Source organism: Chlorella variabilis, assembly GCF_000147415.1.
Source record: "Chlorella variabilis unplaced genomic scaffold CHLNCscaffold_32, whole genome shotgun sequence".
Classification (NCBI taxonomy): Eukaryota; Viridiplantae; Chlorophyta; class Trebouxiophyceae; order Chlorellales; family Chlorellaceae; genus Chlorella; species Chlorella variabilis.
In genome coordinates this window covers 380,929-396,991 of record NW_005435056.1, presented here as the reverse complement: position 1 = coordinate 396,991, position 16,063 = coordinate 380,929, and the positions used below count along the sequence as shown (strand labels likewise).

Sequence of the window (16,063 nt, the reverse complement as noted above, 5' to 3'; positions counted from 1 at the left end):
CACTGCCGCCCGCGCCCCGCCCCATCTGGCCGCTTGCGCGCCCCATCCCCCCTCGATGGGGCCCGCCCACACCGGGGCCTCCCCCCTCCCGCCCACTGCTTTCTCAACGGCCCCGAGCCGGGGCTGCCCTCATTGCATACATAGTGCGCCTTTCCCTGCTTTTCTAGTGACCTAGCGTTCCGCACTGCCGTTTGGCCAGCCCATGCTCCCGTACCGTTGCGTTTCTCCCCAATGCGCCATGCCACTTTGCCAGTCATACACACGTTTCGATGCGTGCCCTGTCAGCTGCTTGCGTTGCATGTCGCCTTGCTCCACCCCTGTTTTATTGCTTTCTCTGCTTTCGCCCGGTTCCCGTCCCGTTTCGGCGGGGAGTCTATGTTGCAAGCTAGTTCTTGCTTTACCAGACTTTAAGCCCACACAAGCAAGAGCCTGCAATGAGAGCAGGCGCAGGCGCAGCCACATAGTGAGCGCATGCACGCTTGGAAAGGGGGCAGCAGAACGCTGCAGGCAGCCATGAGCAAGCTGGCACCATCTGCCACGCAGACCAGCGGAGTGAGGGCAGTTTGAATTGGAAAGGACAAGGAGCACAGCTGGCACAGTCGTTGGCCATCGGACCATTGCGGCGGCCCTCCCCACGATGCCGAGGCAGCCGCCTGCGCACCCGGCACCAGCTTCTGGATAGCCGCCACATACGCCTTCCGCTTCTGGGATGTGACCTGGTCGGGGGCCAGGTCGTACCACTTGACTGTGATCATGGCTGCTGGGCGGCTGCCGGGCAGCGACGGGATGGTGTCGCCGGTGCTGTCAGCCTGCAGCCATGGGGGTGGCAGCACATAAATCCATGCCTGCTTGCCAGCCTGGCCCCCTTCCCGAGTGCTGCCTGCCGCCAGCCCCTGCCCGCCTGCTGCCGCCTCCGGCCTGCCAGCCCCCACAGCGCACCAGGTAGGGATCTGCAACGACCTCGGCGTGCACCCGCCCAAACTTGCGCTGGTCCAAGTAGGCGTTCAGCCTGCCGGCGCGTAGCTTGGCCGCCAGCTGCTGCGCCGCCACCACGCCCGCCGCCACCGAGCCCGGGAACAGCGCCACCGTGTGTATCGACTGCCCCGTGTCATCCGGTTCAATGGCCACAGGTAGGATGGTGGAGCCTGCAGCTGGCGGGGAAAAGGGTCAATGGCACAGACAGCATGGAGCAAGCGGGTGGTTGACATGCATGGTGCATCTTGGGCGTGCATTGGGCCAGGCGCCAGCCCCAAAAACAGTGCAGCACGCGCCGCATGCGCACCTGGGGCCATGCGCATCAGCGTGTTCTTGTACGCCATTCTTATTCCAGCATTGAAATCCTTCTTCGATTTGATGCCCAGCAGGGTGAGGGAGAAGAAGAGGGCGGCACGCGGGCACGCGGCGGTGCCCCTTGACGCGGCGACCCCCGCTGCAGCAATCCTGCAGCCCAGGCAGCCGCCCAAGTCGGTAATTCAATCATTATTCAGCATGTCTTGTGTTGTCTGACCCACGCAAAGCGCCAGGGTTGCAAGACCGGCAGCTTGTGGGCAGCTTCTGCAACCTGTCTTCAAGCAGTGGATAAACGCTCGAGGAGGCCACGGATGGTGCTGAGCTGCTGGGTGCGTCCTGAGCGACCACAGGAAGCAGGGTGGCCTGCAGGCAGAGTTGGACGTCCATGAGAAGGGCACGCCCACCGCAGCGCGCGCAGTGCCACAGAAGCCCTGTATTCTCACCAAAAGGCCGAGAAGGGAAGCTGCCCTCAAGGCGCCTCCCCATTTCGGATTTGGGCCGCCCATCTCGCCTCTGCGAGGGCTCACTGCCCTTTGGAGCCCACCAGAAAGTGCAGCATGCTTGCACCCTTACAGTGGTGGGTCTGTGGGCGTGTATCCTTTGGCATAAGGGCTTCAATCCCCCATGCCCACGTAGACATCATGCACTGCACGTTCTCCGGTTCCTATGCTTTCGACCGGGTCCACGCACGGTTTAGAAATGCAGACGACGCTGCCAGATGGGTGAAGTCCAGACAGCACTCGGGGGGAAGGGCTGCTGCTGGTGAAGGTGCAGTGCTGCTGCCCGGCACCGCTGCACCTCTGCTTCAATGTCTTCGCTCCAGATGATGCTGATGCTGTGCTCAGTTGCATTGCAGTTGCAAAACAATTTGTTCTACTGCTGAACAAGCTGCCGGCGCGGTTAAGAGCGGCCAGGGCACAGCGCAATGGCGCTTGCGCTGTGCCGCGCTGCGGCGGCACCGCCTTGTCCCCTCCCAGTTTCCCCCCGTTCGCATCCCCTCAGCTTGTCCAGCATCTTCACCACCTTCTCCAGCATCGTCGTGCGATAAATCCCTGCCAGGTCCGGCATCTGGAGAAGCGGCTCAAGAGCGCTCACTGAGCGCTGCAAAAAATGGAGCACGCCTTGGGGGCCCTGTTGGGAGCGGCCACGGGTGAGCGGCCACGGGTGATGCCGGTGAGGCCCCCGGGAGCAGCTGCCGCCGCTGCTGCCGTCGCCCGCCTGGGGTCTCACCAGCAGCGGGCCCCTGCCCAAATTTTAGAACTTCAAAGGCCCTTCGCGGAGGTAGCCCTAGCTTTAAGCTCGTGCGGTAACCCACAAGTATCCTCACCTTTTCACCGCCGTGTAGTGGGTGCATTCCTGGAGTTCTTCCCCCGGCGGCCGCGGGAAGCAGGCGTGGAGCAAGCGCTGGCGCTGCCCGGCGGCGGCTGCTTGAATGTGGGGCCGGGGCAGTTCACCGACGACACCGAGCTGGCACTGTGCCTGGCGCGCGGGCTTGCAGGGCAGGCACCGAGCCAGGGGTTCCCCGCCAGCGCGGTCGCACGGCAGTACGCCTGGTGGTGCAAGCCAGCCAGCCATTTGACATGGGCAACGCTACGCACAACGCGTTTGGGATGCGAGGCTGGGAGGGCATCGCCGACTGTGCGGCCCAGGCCCTGCAGAATGTGCATAACGAGTACAGCGCGGCCAGCAAAGCAAACGGGGCCCTCATGCGGGCCACGCCGCTGGCCGTGTGGGCCCACCGCCTCGGCACCGATGCCATTGCGGCCTGCGCCAAGGCCGACGCCCAGCTCAGCCACCCTAACCAGGCATGCCAGGATGCCAATGCCGCGTATGTGATGGCTTGCGCCAGCCTGATTCGGTGGCCAGGGGATGCCGGCGCGGCGCTGACGGCCGCAGAGGAGCGGGCGGCGGCAAATGCTTGCCGGGAGGTGCAGGAGTGGCTGGCAGAGGCGCGGGACAACGGCGCCATGGCTGCCTACAATGCCCACGGCGCTTCGATGGGCTTTGTGAAGCATGCCTTCTGCCTGGCCTTCTACCACCTGCGGCGTCACAGCGGGTTTGTGGAGGGGCTGCGCCACACGCTACTGTGTGGCGGTGACACAGGTGGGTGGGTGGGTGGGTGGACTCGCATCGCAGCGGGGCTGGCATCTTGCTGTTGTGCTGTGCCGCTGTTGCGTTGCGCCACTCCCCAGCACGCCGCCCTCTGACGCACCCCACCGGTGTGCCTGCCCCACTCCTGCCACCACAGACACGAATGCATGCATAGTAGGTGGTGTGCTGGGCGCCAGGTACGGCGCAGCTGGCATCCCCCCAGAGCTGCGAGGCGAGGTGGAAGGGTACTCGTTTGATGGAAGCGGGCGTGGCCACAGGCGCCCGCAGCAGCTGCTGGGTAGCCAGCTGGCCCCGCTGGCTGAACGGCTGTATCAGGAGGCTGTGCAAGATGTGGGGCAGCAGTAGGCAGGGCCTTCTGCGCCCAGCACTGCCGCTCTGTGCGCCGTTCTCAGCCGAGGCATGCAAGCTATGGCATTTGCAGCAGGTGCCTGGCTGCGTTTCGGGGCTTGGGGGAGTTGTTTCACAAGCTCTTGGCAACACAAGCTGTAACAACAACAGAAAAAACGGGAGAGCAGGGTGGGGATGCGGCAATGAAATGCGCCGCCTGCCCAGAGGGCAGGCTCACAGGCTGAGCCTCACCTCGCGGCACCCCTCCCTGGCTGACCGCTCCACCGCAAACAGCACCCGCTGCGTCAGCTCGGTGATGCGCGGCCAGAAGGCGTCCGGCTGGCCGCCCGACTGGATGTGCTGCACCAGCCCGCCAAACCTCTCCCACATGCACACCTCCTGCAGGGGGAGCAGTCCAGCAGCAGCGGTGGCAGGGGCGGCAGACTCAGCAGAGGGCCAGGAGGAGGAAGAGTCGGAGGCGGTCCGTCAAAAATGCTGGCCTCAGGGCCAGCCGGCAGCCGTGGCACGCTGGCAGCGCCCCAGACAGCCCCGCTGGGGCGCTGCTGCTATCAGCCCTCGGCGCCCCAGGCGGCCCCTCACACCTGCGGCTTGGCCAGGTGGACCACCACCTCGTCGCGGCGTGTGGCATCCCACGTGTCACAATCCCGCAACCCGTGCTCGCCCGTCACCACAAAGCTGCGCAGGCAGCGCTGGGGTGGGTGGGTGTCAGCAGGGCGCACACAGGCTCTGGCATCAGGAGCTGCTGACTGCCACCTAGCCCCGCCGCGGGGGCTGCACGCAAGTTCAGTGTCCAACTGACCTCAGCACAGCACCTGCCGCATGCCTCCTCACCTGGACTGCTTCACTGAACGGGGGATCACAAAGTCATTCAGCTGGATGGTGCCCAGCGTGCCTGCCACCTCCAGCGACTGTGTGAGCGCACGGTCAAACCCTGAAGGCGGGCGGGAAGGCAGGCAGGCACACCGCTGCACTCTCAGCCTGGCCATTCGCCCTGGTGTGGCACGATGGCCGATTTCCAGGCTGGAGCCAGCCAGGCCGCTCACCGCATTCAAAGTGGCCTCGGCGCCCGCCCGAGAACAGCAGGGTGGCGCCGATGTGCAGCGGCACGCCTTCCTCATTGAATGCAGCACCAGCATGGGCGGTCACCGAGGTGGGGGCCTCAAAGCCGTATGCCCACAGGATGCCGCGCACGCAGTACCAGCCTGCGGCGCATGGACCCGGTGGACACGCAAGCGAAGGCTCGGCCTGCTACAGAAACAGGCAGGAGCAAGGCTTGCCGGCGGGGGGGCAGGCGGCATGGGGGGGGCAGGCGGCATGCTGGCGGCGACGGCAGGGCCGGCAGGGCCGGCAGGGAGGCCTGCACGACCCACCCAAGTCTCCCAGCGCGCCCAGCGGATCACAGTCCTTCTTCACACGCACATCATTCTTCAGAAAATCGCCAGCGCCTGCAGCCGCCGCACGGCGGGCACAGCAGGCACATCAGCAGCGCCCCCGCTGGTGCAGGATAGCTGGCCGCACGCCGCACAGCCCATAAAGCCAGCCAGCCAGCCGGTGAAGCCAGCCGGTGAAGCCAGGAGGTGCGCCAGCCTGCCACCCGCCGCAATCTGCTTGCCGTAAAAGGTGAAGGCCGAGGTCACAGCTTTCAGCTCTCCAACAGCTGCAGGATCTCGGAGGATCGCCGCCATGCGCTCCGTTCGGGGGCTGTGGGACCACCTGCAAACAAAAGCACCGCATGTCACGAACGCCTGCCATTCCATTGGGAGTTGGCCATTCACAGGTCGCAGCGAGTGTTGCTGCAGCAGGAGGATGCCAGGGCAGTGCCCCAGCCCTGCTACTCACATGGTGCCATCCATCAGCTGCACGCCCGCGTCGGCGCACGCCGCCAGCATGGCATCCAGCTCGACGCCGTCCACCGCCACCGGCTTCTCCACCAGCACGTGCTTGCCCGCGGCCGCTGCCTTGCGCACCCAGGGTAGGTGCAGGGCGGCGGGGAGCGTGATGTAGACGGCATCCACCCGCGGGTCGCCAACCACCTCGTCGTAGCTGCCATAGGCGGCAACGGCGCCCGCCAGCCCGCACCGCTCCAGCTGCGCCTCCGCCTTGGCCTTGTCCCGGCTGCCCACTGCCACAACCTGAACGTTGTCGGCCAGCGTTATTCCAAGGATGTTTTTGTTGGCGATGTTCTGCAGCCAGCAAGCCATATACTTGTAAACAAAACACTCGTGGGGGCAGCGGCTGGCGGCGGCGGCGAGCTAACGCAAGCCGAGTGGGTGGGCTTGCCGCCGCAAACAGGTTAGGTATGTTCTCTGGGTGAGCAGAAGGGGGAAAGGAAGCACGTGGCAGCTATTGAAGAGTTTGCTCACCGCCGCGCCGAGGATGCCGACGCCTATCATCCTAATTTTTGCGAACACTGTGTTATTAGTCTCGGCGCAAGAGTGATGACTGCCGCTTTTGCGTGAGCGGCGCAACCAGCGGCGCCAGGTCGGCCGCGCCATGCGGGATGCCATTCCTGTCTGGCGCCCGCTAGCAAAAACATCTGCCAAACTCTTGCAAGACATAAATTAAAGTACACCCTATCAGACTGTTCTGGGCACCGCGCCGGCTCAGGCCAGGATGTAGCGTGTCGTACAGAAGCGTTTCGGCCAGATGGGCTGCGACGCAAAGCGCTCGTCCGTTTCGTCCCGTGCATCCATGCACTCCCACTCCTCGGTGACGCCCTTGTCCACCGCTTGCTGCATGTCGCCCTGCGTGGGCGCCTCGTTGGCGTCATCAATCAGCACCACTGTCTCCTGGTGCGCCAGCAGCCGGAAGTTCTTGATGTCGTTGTACACGACGGGCGACTCGTGCCACCCATCGACGTGCACTATGTCGCACTTCACCCCTGGGTTCTCGCTGGCAAACTTGGGCACCGTCTGCTGGGAGTCACCCTTGATGCGGTGCCACCGCCTGGCGTGGGGCACACTCTTGTGGAACTCCACGGCTGCATCCTGGAAGGGTCCCAGCTCAAAGATGTCGAATGTGTACAGCACCGCGTCCTTGTTGACGCTGAGGTACAGCAGGGTGGAGTGGCCGGCGCCAAACCCTATTTCGCAGATGGTCTTCACGCAGGGGTTGGACGCGTGTGCAGCGTAATAAAACACCTGCCATGGGAACCTGCACCAGGGAGCCAGTGAGCTTGCGCAACGTTGGGCCACAAACCACATAGCTTGATGACCCGGCATGCTATTAAGTGGCAGCTGCCCAGACTGTCCACCGGACGTCTTCATGCGGCAAGAGTGCATGCTGCTGGCCGACTGTGGGATAGGCGGCGGACGCACCACAGGATGTTGCCAACAATCTCGCCGCGGTCGGCTTTCGAATCAAGCAGTTTTTGGTATGCCAGCATGGACCGGTAGGTTGGGCCCAAACTGAGCGGGAATTTTTCGTAGCGCCCTGCCGCAGCGCCTGCGGCACGCATTCGCACAGCAGGGTGATCAGCGCACATACGTTTCAATCAATTTCAATTCTCAAAATCGAAATTCATTCAATTCAATATAGAGCATCAAATAAACAATATAGCATATATATATATATAAGCCCCCCGGCGGCCAAAACAGGCAGGAGCGGCGGCAAACCCCTCTCCCTCCCGCCCAGCGCCGCCAACGCCGCTGACGCCCTGGGATTGGTCAGCCTGGGTCTGAGCATCCACCCACCCAGTCTTGAGCACAACTTACAGGTTGGGGCGCCGCGAGTAGCTCCCTGCGAGGCAGGCCCGGTGCACCAAATCGCAAGAGCGGTAACCGCCGATGCTGCCAATGCTACTGCAAGGTGCCCAATCCAGGGCGGCCGCTGCTGTGGCTTGTCGTGGGCAACCATGGGTGGGTGGGTGGGTGGGTGGGAGTCTGTTTAGCACCGAAGAGCAATCAGAACGGCTCCCCGTGCTTGTACCCGATTCAGGAAGGCAACAGATGGCCGTGAAAGGCTGCCGCAAGCACTTGACTTGGCAGCGTGCATATCGTGCGCCGCCTTGCCGGCGGGACGGCAATGGGATTGGCCGCTCCAGGGACCCTCACCAAACGCCCTGCCGTTACAGCACACCAAGGAGCATCATTCACTGATCTGCATCAGAATGGCCCGCAAGCCGCGGGCCTGGGAGGCCACTGTCTGCTGCCGCATTGCCTCGCCGCCGCCGCTGGCCTGCGCAGGCACGGGGCCCATGGGTGCGGCCGCCATGCCCACGCCCGCCGCCTCCACGTCCTCCAGGTATGCCAGCAGGTCGGCCACCAGGGCATCCTTCAGCACCAGCATGTTTTTGGCCACCTGGTCCAGCAGGACCAGCAGGCACAGCGCCACGCCGCGCCACCGCGCCGCGTCCAGCCCGCCCGGCAGCGGCTCCAGGCTGCGCATCACCCGCGTGACGCCAAACTCAAAGTTTCCTGCAGGTAGGGGGTGGCAGCTAGTGCAGGCTTGGGTGGGGGGTGCTGGAGCAGGGAGGCAGGCTTTGTGGGGGGCAGGCCTGCATTGCAAGCCATTCCAAGCTTGGTCGGCAGGGCTGTCAATGGCGGATCTGATGCCATGCTGCTCCCGCTGTTCCTGGGCATCAGACAGCCCGTGCCAGGGTCAGCACATGCCTTTGGCGCAGTACAGCGTGCCGATGGCGAGGTTGGTGAGGGGCAGGTGGGGCGTGGGCGGCTGGCCGCCCGCCGCCGCCGCCGCCGACTCGTCCTCCAGCCTGCGCAGCAGCTCCTCGGCCACCTCGTTCTGCCCCGCCACCACGTGGCACACGCACAGGTTGGCCAGCGCGCTGGGGGGCACCTCCAGCAGGCTGCCACCGCCGCCGCCGCCGCCGCCGCCGCTGCCTCCCGCAAAGTGCTGCACCAGGGACTCGTAGAGCTCTGCTGCCTCGGCCACCCGCCCTCCATCCTGGGCGACCAGCGCATGCGCCAGGTTGAGGCGCCAGGTGGGGTGGTCGGAGCAGAACTCGGCCGACTGCTGCAGCACCTCCTGCACCCGCCCGTACGCCCCCGCCTCCCAGTGAACCTGCGCCAGGCTCATCAGCACTGCGGCAGCAGGCATGGGGAGGCGGGGAGGGGCATCGTCCAGGCAGCAGGCAGGTGGGACAGGCAGGCAGCAGGCTCTGGCTTGAGCCGCAATCAGCCTCAACACGCCTGTGTGATTACAACTGCCTGCCGTTTAGGTGCGCCCGAATCCCGCCTGCCCCTGCCCTCCCTGCCTCGCTGCTCCCTGTTGCCCCCAACTGCCCCACACTGCCCCTCACAGCCTTAGCCGCTGCCTTGCCTGACGCAGGCCCCCCCACCTGGTATGTATGCCTCCAAGGCCTGCTCATACGCCTCCAGCCCAGCCGCCGCGCCCGCCTGGTCGCCCGCCCACCGCGCATCCTGCACCGCCTTGACGCGGCGGCGCAGCCCCTCGATGTGCACCCCCGCCGCCGCATCCAGCCTGGCCGCCGCCTCCTCCTCTGACCGCCGCCGCGCCAGGCAGGCCTCGTACAGCGGCAGCAGCTCGGCGGGGACGTGCGCCGCCACCAGCGCGGCATGGTCTTGCAGCAGCCGCTCAGCCACCGCCGCGCGGTCCACACACGGCGTGCCGCCGGGGCCGACGCCTCCCGCGCTGCCGCCGGCCTCGTCGGGGCGGCAGCACAGGGACAGCAGGTTGCCGGCCAGCTCCGGCGGGAAGGGCGGGTGGGACAGCAGGTGCGCCAGCTTGTGCATACCCGCCTCGCGCGCCGCGGCGCCGCCCTGCGCCAGCCCCACCAGCGCGCGGTTGTGCAGGGTGACGGGGTCCAGCTCGCGCTCCTGCCGTGGCGGCATGTCGCTCAGCGCCGCCGCCGCGCCTGCGCCGGCGAGGGGCAGATGCGAGGGTGCACCAGGGCTGGGGCCCGGCTGCGCAGCCCAGGGGCAGCCCCCTTCCAGCCTGCGCCCGACAGCATGCGGGGCACAGGGCAGCATGCAAGGGTGCACATGCCCGCATGAGCACCCCCCGGGCATCTCAGGGTGCCCCAGGTGCCACCCGCCCACCCGCCGGGTTGCCCAGCGTCAGCTCCACCGCCGCCCGCAGGTTGAAGGCCTCCACCAGCGCAGTCTGCTTCAGCTTGGCGCTGTTGCCCACGCTGCGCGCCTGCGCGGCGGGCAAGGGAGAGCGGGAGCAGGCGCTGGGGCAGGCGCGCGGCCAAGGTACGGTGCGGCGCGGCCTGGCACTGGACGCCACCGCGTCGCTCTGCGCCGCTGCTGCACTGGACAGCAGAGCGGCCACCCCACCCCCACCTCCATGCCCTCGGTCTGCGTTCCGATGCCCAGCTCCGGGTGCTGCTGCACCCCCGCCTCCACAATGTCCGCCAGGCTGGCCAGCGCTGCCGGGAAGTCGTGCTGGCGGTACTGGCATGCCGCCACAGCGTACGCCAGCTCCGGCGTGTGGCCCCCCGCCGCGGAGGCGGCACCAAACTGCGCGGCGGCGGCGGCGTACTGCCCCTCCTTGTACAGCAGGCAGCCGGCGTTGGCGGCGGCGGACGGGTCGCCGCTGGCCAGGGCTGCCTCCAGCGCGGCACGGCAGCCCCGCAGGTCGCCGGCCTCATACTTGATGGCCGCCTGCAGCTGGCTCACCTCCTGCACGCAGCGGGGTGCTCGGCGGTGGCGGGTTGCCAGGTGCCAGGTGGACACGCGGGCAGGAAGGCAAGGCGTGGCAAGCAAAGGCAGGGAAGGTGCCCACGTCCCTCTCCCTTCACGACAGCCAGAAGGGCTTGCCTGCGGGAAGCCCTCCACCGCGGCGGCGGCACGGCTGGCGTCTGCAAACATGCCCGCCTTGCACAGGCTCTGCGCCCAGTACAGCTGGTACCGAGGCACCTCGGGGAAGCGCCGCGCCAGCTCCCAATACCTGCACAGCGACGGCATTGGCGGTCGCATCACTCGATCAGACCCAGGGGTGCGGGCGGTGCAACGCGTGTGCCCACAACCAGCGCCAGCCACATGCTTACGTGTGGGCCGCCGCCTCATAGTCCTCCTGGTGGTAGTAGCAGTGGGCCATCAGGGACAGCGCAGCGCGGCTGCCCGGCGAGACCTGCAGGCGGCGCGCCGGTCGCTGGTCAAGCGCACTCCGCACCCTGGAGCCGCCGCTGCAGCCGCTCGCAACTCACCTGCAGCGCGCCCTGCAGCCTAGAGATGGCCTCCGGTAGCTTTCCGTCGCGTATGAGGCCGTAGATGGCACCGGTTTGGCTTTGAATGGACATCTTGGGCGGGGAGAGGTTGACCGAGTCTGTTGCGGTCTGGTGCCCCACCCGACGGCACCCAGTGACTGCCAAAGCGAGTCGATACACATCAATTTCGCTGGGACGGTGGGAACGCACATACTGGCGGCAGAGGCAGTACACTACATGGGTCTGCGAGTTCCCGGGATTCAGGCCGCAGGCAGGCGGTGCAGGTGTTGTTGCAGGTGTTCCAAAAGCTGCTAATCCTTTTGGGCACTGCTCCCGGCATCCCTCGCCTCAGCGCCTGACGCGATTGCAGCCCCTGCGCTGTCGCCATGCACCTGACATGCTGCACCTGCCAGGCGCCCAACAGCGGCGGGCCCCGCTACACATGTGCACCTCGTCTTGTCGCTCCTCACCGGCTGAGGGTGGTGATTCGCCCCGCAGCAGCCAGCAGCGATCCGGGGCAGCCTGCAGGGCCCAAGCAGCCAGCGGCGCCCAGGTGAGCACTGCAGGCGGCCACCGGCCCACCCTGCCGCCCGCCCCCAGCTTGACCGCCGCTCTCAATCTCCCGCCATCCTGTGCCGGCTCCCTCTGCCCTCAGCGTCACCGATGCCATCGCTTCTGACCTCATCCTGGACAGCGTGGCGCTGCCCGAGAATTTCTGCATCATCGAGAGCCCAGAGTCGGTCAAGGCGGGCAGGCTGCCACGCCTCGCCTATCCCTGCTCCTGCTCCTGCTCCTGCCTTGCCCAGTGCAGCTTGTGCTGGTATAATCAGGGGCTGCGGCACCGTCCGGACGGCACGGTGGCGCTGGGCAGATAGCGCCCAGGCCGGCGCGCCCGGCAACCTGTTTGTCCCCACTCATGGCTTTGCACGCATGGGCGCCGCCGCCCGCCACGCCCTCCTGGTGCAGGACTTTGCGGCGCTGCAGCTGGAGGAGATTGAGAAGAACATTGCGTCGCGGCGCAACAAGATCTTCCTGCTGATGGAGGAGGTGCGGCGGCTGCGCATCCAGCTGCGCCTGCGGGGCGTGGCGGAGGAGGCGACGCCCGAGGAGGAGTACCCCTCCTCCATCCCTTTCTTCCCGCCCATCAACGAGAAGACCATCAAGATGTACACGCGCTTCTACGCCATCACGGTGGCAGGCATCATCACATTCGGAGGGCTGGTGGCTCCTATCCTGGAGGTCCGCCTGGGCATCGGAGGTGCGGCGGCAGCGGCGCTGCGGCTGCCGCTGTGGCGCGGGCACGTGGCGCTGGGCGTGCGCGGGGCGCAAGGGCAGCAGCGGCGGCTGGGGTGGCTGCCCGCGCTGCGGCAGCGCTGCGTGTGCGACGTGTGTGGCGTCGCGCCCGAGGCTGCGGCTAGCCAGCTTGGCTGCCGCCTGCGCTCCGATCCTGTGGGCGTGCCCCTCCTGCCCGCGCTCTCGCCCATCTTCAGAGGAGTCCACCAGCCTGCCTCCCCTGCACCCGACCCCAGTGCACCCCCTGGCACCTCCCTGGCCCCCTCCCCCTCCCCCTCCCGCAGGCTCCTCCTACTTTGACTTCATCCGCTCGCTGCATCTGCCCACCCAGCTGGCCCAGGTGGACCCCATAGTGGCCTCCTTCTGCGGCGGCGGCGTGGGCGTGCTGACCGCGCTGCTCATCGTGGAACTCAACAACTCCAAGATGCAGGTGGGGCGCCTGCGGTGGGTGGCGCGGTGGTGTGGTGGGGGTGGTGGGAGGATGCGGGGCGTGCGGCTTGCGCAGAATAAGGTGCAGGTGGGGTGTGCGGGCCGTGCGGGCCACAGGCTGGAGTACCAAGCTGCTGCCGGCGGCCCGCGCCACCCCGCCGCTCCCCGCCTCCTGCAGGAGAAGCGGCGGTGCATCTACTGCGAGGGCTCGGGCTACCTGACCTGCGGCAACTGCGTGGGCACGGGGGTGAGCGGCGGCGAGGGCGCCATGTGCGCCAACTGCGCCGGCACCGGCAAGGTCATGTGCACGAGCTGCCTCTGCACCGGCAAGAAGCTGGCCACGGAGCACGACCCGCGGGTGGACCCCTTCACGCTGGTGAGCCAAAGCACAAGCCAGCAGGCCAGCAGGCAAGGCAGGCAGGCCGGCAGGCAGTGCTGGCAGGACCAGGGCCTGGCTGTCTGGTTGGGCGCCTACTGCTAGCTGTGGCGTGCACTGCATGTGAATGGGCCCACCTGTGGTTGAGGAGGCCCAATGCGTGCTGTGGCCGCTGACCCGGGCATGCCGCGCTGCGCCCCCGCTGGCAGGGCATGGAGTGAAGACCGAGGCTCCCTCGCAAGGAAGAGCGGCTGGGGCGTGGTCTGGCCCCTCCAGTCCTGGCGCTGCGCCGCCCAGCCAAACCCACACCCTCCTTCAGTTGGCGCTTGACGTTTGATGATGGATGGCGAGAGCGACACCGCACTGGCATTTTTCCTGCACTGCCAACCCCTGTTTTTGTGGGCACCTCCGTTTTATGAGCTTTCTGTACTTACTTTCATGGCTGTCATTTTACAAGCATTCAAAGCAGATTTAAGGTGATGTCATCCCCAGGGTGTGCCAGGCACACCGAGCTGGTGGTGGTGCTGGTGATGCAGCGCAGTGAGTTGCTGGGCCAGGAGACAAGGCATGCGCAGCTGGCAGGGCGAGAGGGCGCTGCATTCGCATGAATTCCTGTGGCGGCGACCGACCCAGACCCTTGCAGACGCCTCGCTGGCTGCACGATACAGGGCAGCTGGCAGGCGGCAAGCGCATCCGGGGCACCCGCTTGTGCATGCCCTTCCCCGCCTAACTTCCCTTGTGTGTCCCCAATTCCCTCGCTGCCAGCTCTGATAGCTCTATTCAATTTGTAGGGCATTACAAGGGATAGCAAAGCAAGGCGGCAAGCTGACGCAAAACAAATCAGATGGCAGTATTGCATAGACCAGCGCTGAACGGCGGTCAGGGGCCATTTAGGAAGCAGAATTTGATTTGAGCAAGGCACAGAAAGAGCAGAGCGCACGTACGCTGGTGGGTACATTGTAGAGAGGGGCCGAGGCGCGAGGCAGGAACACAAGTGCTACTGGGCTGAACGGGGGCGAAAGAAGTGGCAAAATGTTAAAGTGAATTTATGGGGACACGGCTCACAAATACCAGGTTGGACGTGTGTTGCATACGGGGTCTGGGGCACGAACAAAACAGGTTGGGCTGGTGAGCGATGGATCACGCAACCTTGGCCGTGACGGCAGGCGCCGCTGGCGTCACGTGCGGCAGCGGGCGGCGGTTCAGCGCAAAGGGCACCGCGAAGCCAAACACGGCCAGCCAGCACCACATGCTCTCAAAGGTGGTGGTGGTGTGGGAGAGTGCATAGGAGATGGCAAAGAGGCCGGCGGTGAAGGCGGCGCCGGCGGCGCCGTGCGAGGCTGGGCGCATGGCGGCAAAGGGGGCGCAGATGAGCAGCAGGAAGGTGAAGCGCGGGAAGACGTTGAGGTTGGCCACCCATGGCCACTTGAGGTGGCCCTCGGCGCCGCAGGGGTAGGAGCACCACGACTCGACGCCGGACAGCGACACCGCCCACAGCACCGCCGCAAACAGCGCCGACATGTGGGCCAGCGTCTGCAGCATCTGCCCGCTGCGCAGCTTGGGCGGTGTGCAGGCGTGGGCGATCATGCAGTGCACCAGCGGCTCCAGGGAGATGACGCCGAGCAGCACCACATTGGCAGCGCGGTGCAGCAGCCCACAGTCCTGGTCGGCCCACAGCGCTACTTCGCACAGCTGTATCTGGCCCACGAAAAGCAGCCAGAGCGCAAACCAGCGGTCTGTGCTCCAATTCCTGTAGAACAGGGAGGCTGCGAGCACGCAGACGATGGCATAGGAGCCCACTGAGACGGACAGAGACCAGCACATTGCGGAAATTGCAATGTGGGGAGGGACAGGCGGTGGGGCTGGGCGGCGGATTTGAAACGCGCCCATGGGGGATGTGCTGGCGGCCGCCAACCGGGCGGGAGAGTCGGTTGACCGCCTTGCAGGCATGCACCCCAGCCCCAGCACCTGGAAACGATCAGCCCATCGCATCGCCGCATATTAGGTTTCGGGTTACAGACCAGGTTGGCCCTGGCAGACAGGTGATCGTCATTGTCATCAGCCGCGGCTGGAAGCCCTCTACTCTAACAAAAGCCCTAGGGAGATCGCGCCTTGTTGGCGCTGCATCATGTGAGATCGATAAATGCGAGTACAAAACGCGTACTGGACCCCAAGTGCCCCACAGACAGCGAGAGGCGTAGGGCAAAACGTGGTTGAGCTGACAGTCGGGTCGCCCCGCTGGTGCCGCCACCTGCCCCTGCTCAGCGACGCATGGTCTGCGTGTCGGCCGCATTGGCCTGCACACGACCCAGACAGCACAGCACGGCACGCAGCGGCACCTCAGTCTGCGGGACCCTGGCTGCAGCTCCAGGCATGCACAGGCCCCCAAGTGCAGCGTGGCGCCGTGTGGGCAGCAGGCCAGCACAGGCACCGCACGCAGCGGCGGCGAGGGCGCCCAGCCCCTCCCCCTGACCGCCCGCCCCGCCGGCGCTTGCCTGCATGAAGCCGGCGCGGATCTGGCCGGAGACGTTGGCCACGCCGGCGGGGGTGTGGTCCAGGAACACGGTGTTGCTCTTGCCGGTCATGCCAATGTCGCGCAGCACGTCGAAGTACTGCAGGGGCGGTACGGGGGGGAAGAGCGTGGGGAGCGGCAGGGGGAGGGTGGTGGCAGCTGCCCCGCAGCTGGTGGAGGCGGAGCCGCCACCTCCAACTTCACAGCAGCGCACAGGGAGCGCCGGGGCTGCGTGTGGCCAGCCCCCCGCGTGCTGCTGGGGTGTGCCCGCGCCCCGAGCCACGCCTCTCCCCTGGGGACCCCCCACCCCATGCGGGCTGCCCATGCGGCTGCCAGGTGCCACCCCCCCCGCCCACCCACCTGTGTCAGCACCAGCAGGTCCATCACCTCCTTACTGTTCACATCCGTCACCTCGCTCTGGAAGCTCTGCACGCTCTCGCGCAGCCCGGAGATGATGGCCTGCACGGGCGTGCGGCACGGTGGGGTGGGCGATGGCGGTGAGAGGGGGGTGGGTGGGTGGAGGGGGTGGGCTGGGGGGGGTGATATAATGGCAAGGGGGAGGGATGTTGGCTTG

At 66.3% G+C, this 16,063-nt stretch overlaps 6 protein-coding genes across 6 annotated transcripts in view; 2 read left to right on the top strand and 4 right to left on the bottom strand.

Moving 5' to 3' along the window:
• Window positions 1–2,400: 2,400 nt before the first annotated feature.
• CHLNCDRAFT_141287 (hypothetical protein) lies at window positions 2,401–3,747 on the top strand (the record flags this gene model as incomplete). The annotated part of the gene is made up of 4 exons (XM_005843356.1): window positions 2,401–2,440; window positions 2,636–2,765; window positions 2,789–3,393; window positions 3,539–3,747. The coding sequence occupies 4 exons, from the start codon at window positions 2,401–2,403 to the stop codon at window positions 3,745–3,747; spliced, it is 984 nt and encodes a 327-aa protein (XP_005843418.1).
• A 216-nt stretch (window positions 3,748–3,963) lies between these two features.
• CHLNCDRAFT_141286 (hypothetical protein) lies at window positions 3,964–6,143 on the bottom strand (the record flags this gene model as incomplete). Its single annotated transcript, XM_005843295.1, has 8 exons — window positions 3,964–4,128; window positions 4,332–4,425; window positions 4,582–4,681; window positions 4,794–4,952; window positions 5,121–5,195; window positions 5,345–5,463; window positions 5,590–5,933; window positions 6,114–6,143. The coding sequence occupies 8 exons, from the start codon at window positions 6,141–6,143 to the stop codon at window positions 3,964–3,966; spliced, it is 1,086 nt and encodes a 361-aa protein (XP_005843357.1).
• Window positions 6,144–6,353: 210 nt separating this feature from the next.
• Window positions 6,354–7,135, bottom strand: CHLNCDRAFT_141285 (hypothetical protein; the record flags this gene model as incomplete). The annotated part of the gene is made up of 2 exons (XM_005843294.1): window positions 6,354–6,903; window positions 7,068–7,135. 2 exons carry the CDS (start codon window positions 7,133–7,135, stop codon window positions 6,354–6,356), a joined length of 618 nt encoding a protein of 205 aa, XP_005843356.1.
• Window positions 7,136–7,836: 701 nt separating this feature from the next.
• CHLNCDRAFT_28256 (hypothetical protein) lies at window positions 7,837–10,972 on the bottom strand (the record flags this gene model as incomplete). Its single annotated transcript, XM_005843293.1, has 9 exons — window positions 7,837–8,185; window positions 8,357–8,789; window positions 9,047–9,302; window positions 9,351–9,583; window positions 9,768–9,867; window positions 10,014–10,369; window positions 10,475–10,620; window positions 10,721–10,803; window positions 10,880–10,972. The coding sequence occupies 9 exons, from the start codon at window positions 10,970–10,972 to the stop codon at window positions 7,837–7,839; spliced, it is 2,049 nt and encodes a 682-aa protein (XP_005843355.1).
• Window positions 10,973–11,809: 837 nt separating this feature from the next.
• Window positions 11,810–13,198, top strand: CHLNCDRAFT_55274 (hypothetical protein; the record flags this gene model as incomplete). Its single annotated transcript, XM_005843355.1, has 4 exons — window positions 11,810–12,137; window positions 12,457–12,602; window positions 12,780–12,977; window positions 13,187–13,198. The coding sequence occupies 4 exons, from the start codon at window positions 11,810–11,812 to the stop codon at window positions 13,196–13,198; spliced, it is 684 nt and encodes a 227-aa protein (XP_005843417.1).
• A 1,778-nt stretch (window positions 13,199–14,976) lies between these two features.
• CHLNCDRAFT_33194 (hypothetical protein) overlaps window positions 14,977–16,063 on the bottom strand; it is a 3,408-nt gene continuing 2,321 nt past the window's right edge. Inside the window, exons 10-12 of the mRNA XM_005843292.1 lie at window positions 15,850–15,948; window positions 15,473–15,589; window positions 14,977–15,274 (exon numbers count right to left, since the gene is read on the bottom strand). Of these exons, the coding sequence (XP_005843354.1) occupies window positions 15,239–15,274; window positions 15,473–15,589; window positions 15,850–15,948 (252 nt within the window). The 3' untranslated portion in view covers window positions 14,977–15,238. The remainder of the gene's footprint in view (window positions 15,275–15,472; window positions 15,590–15,849; window positions 15,949–16,063) is intronic.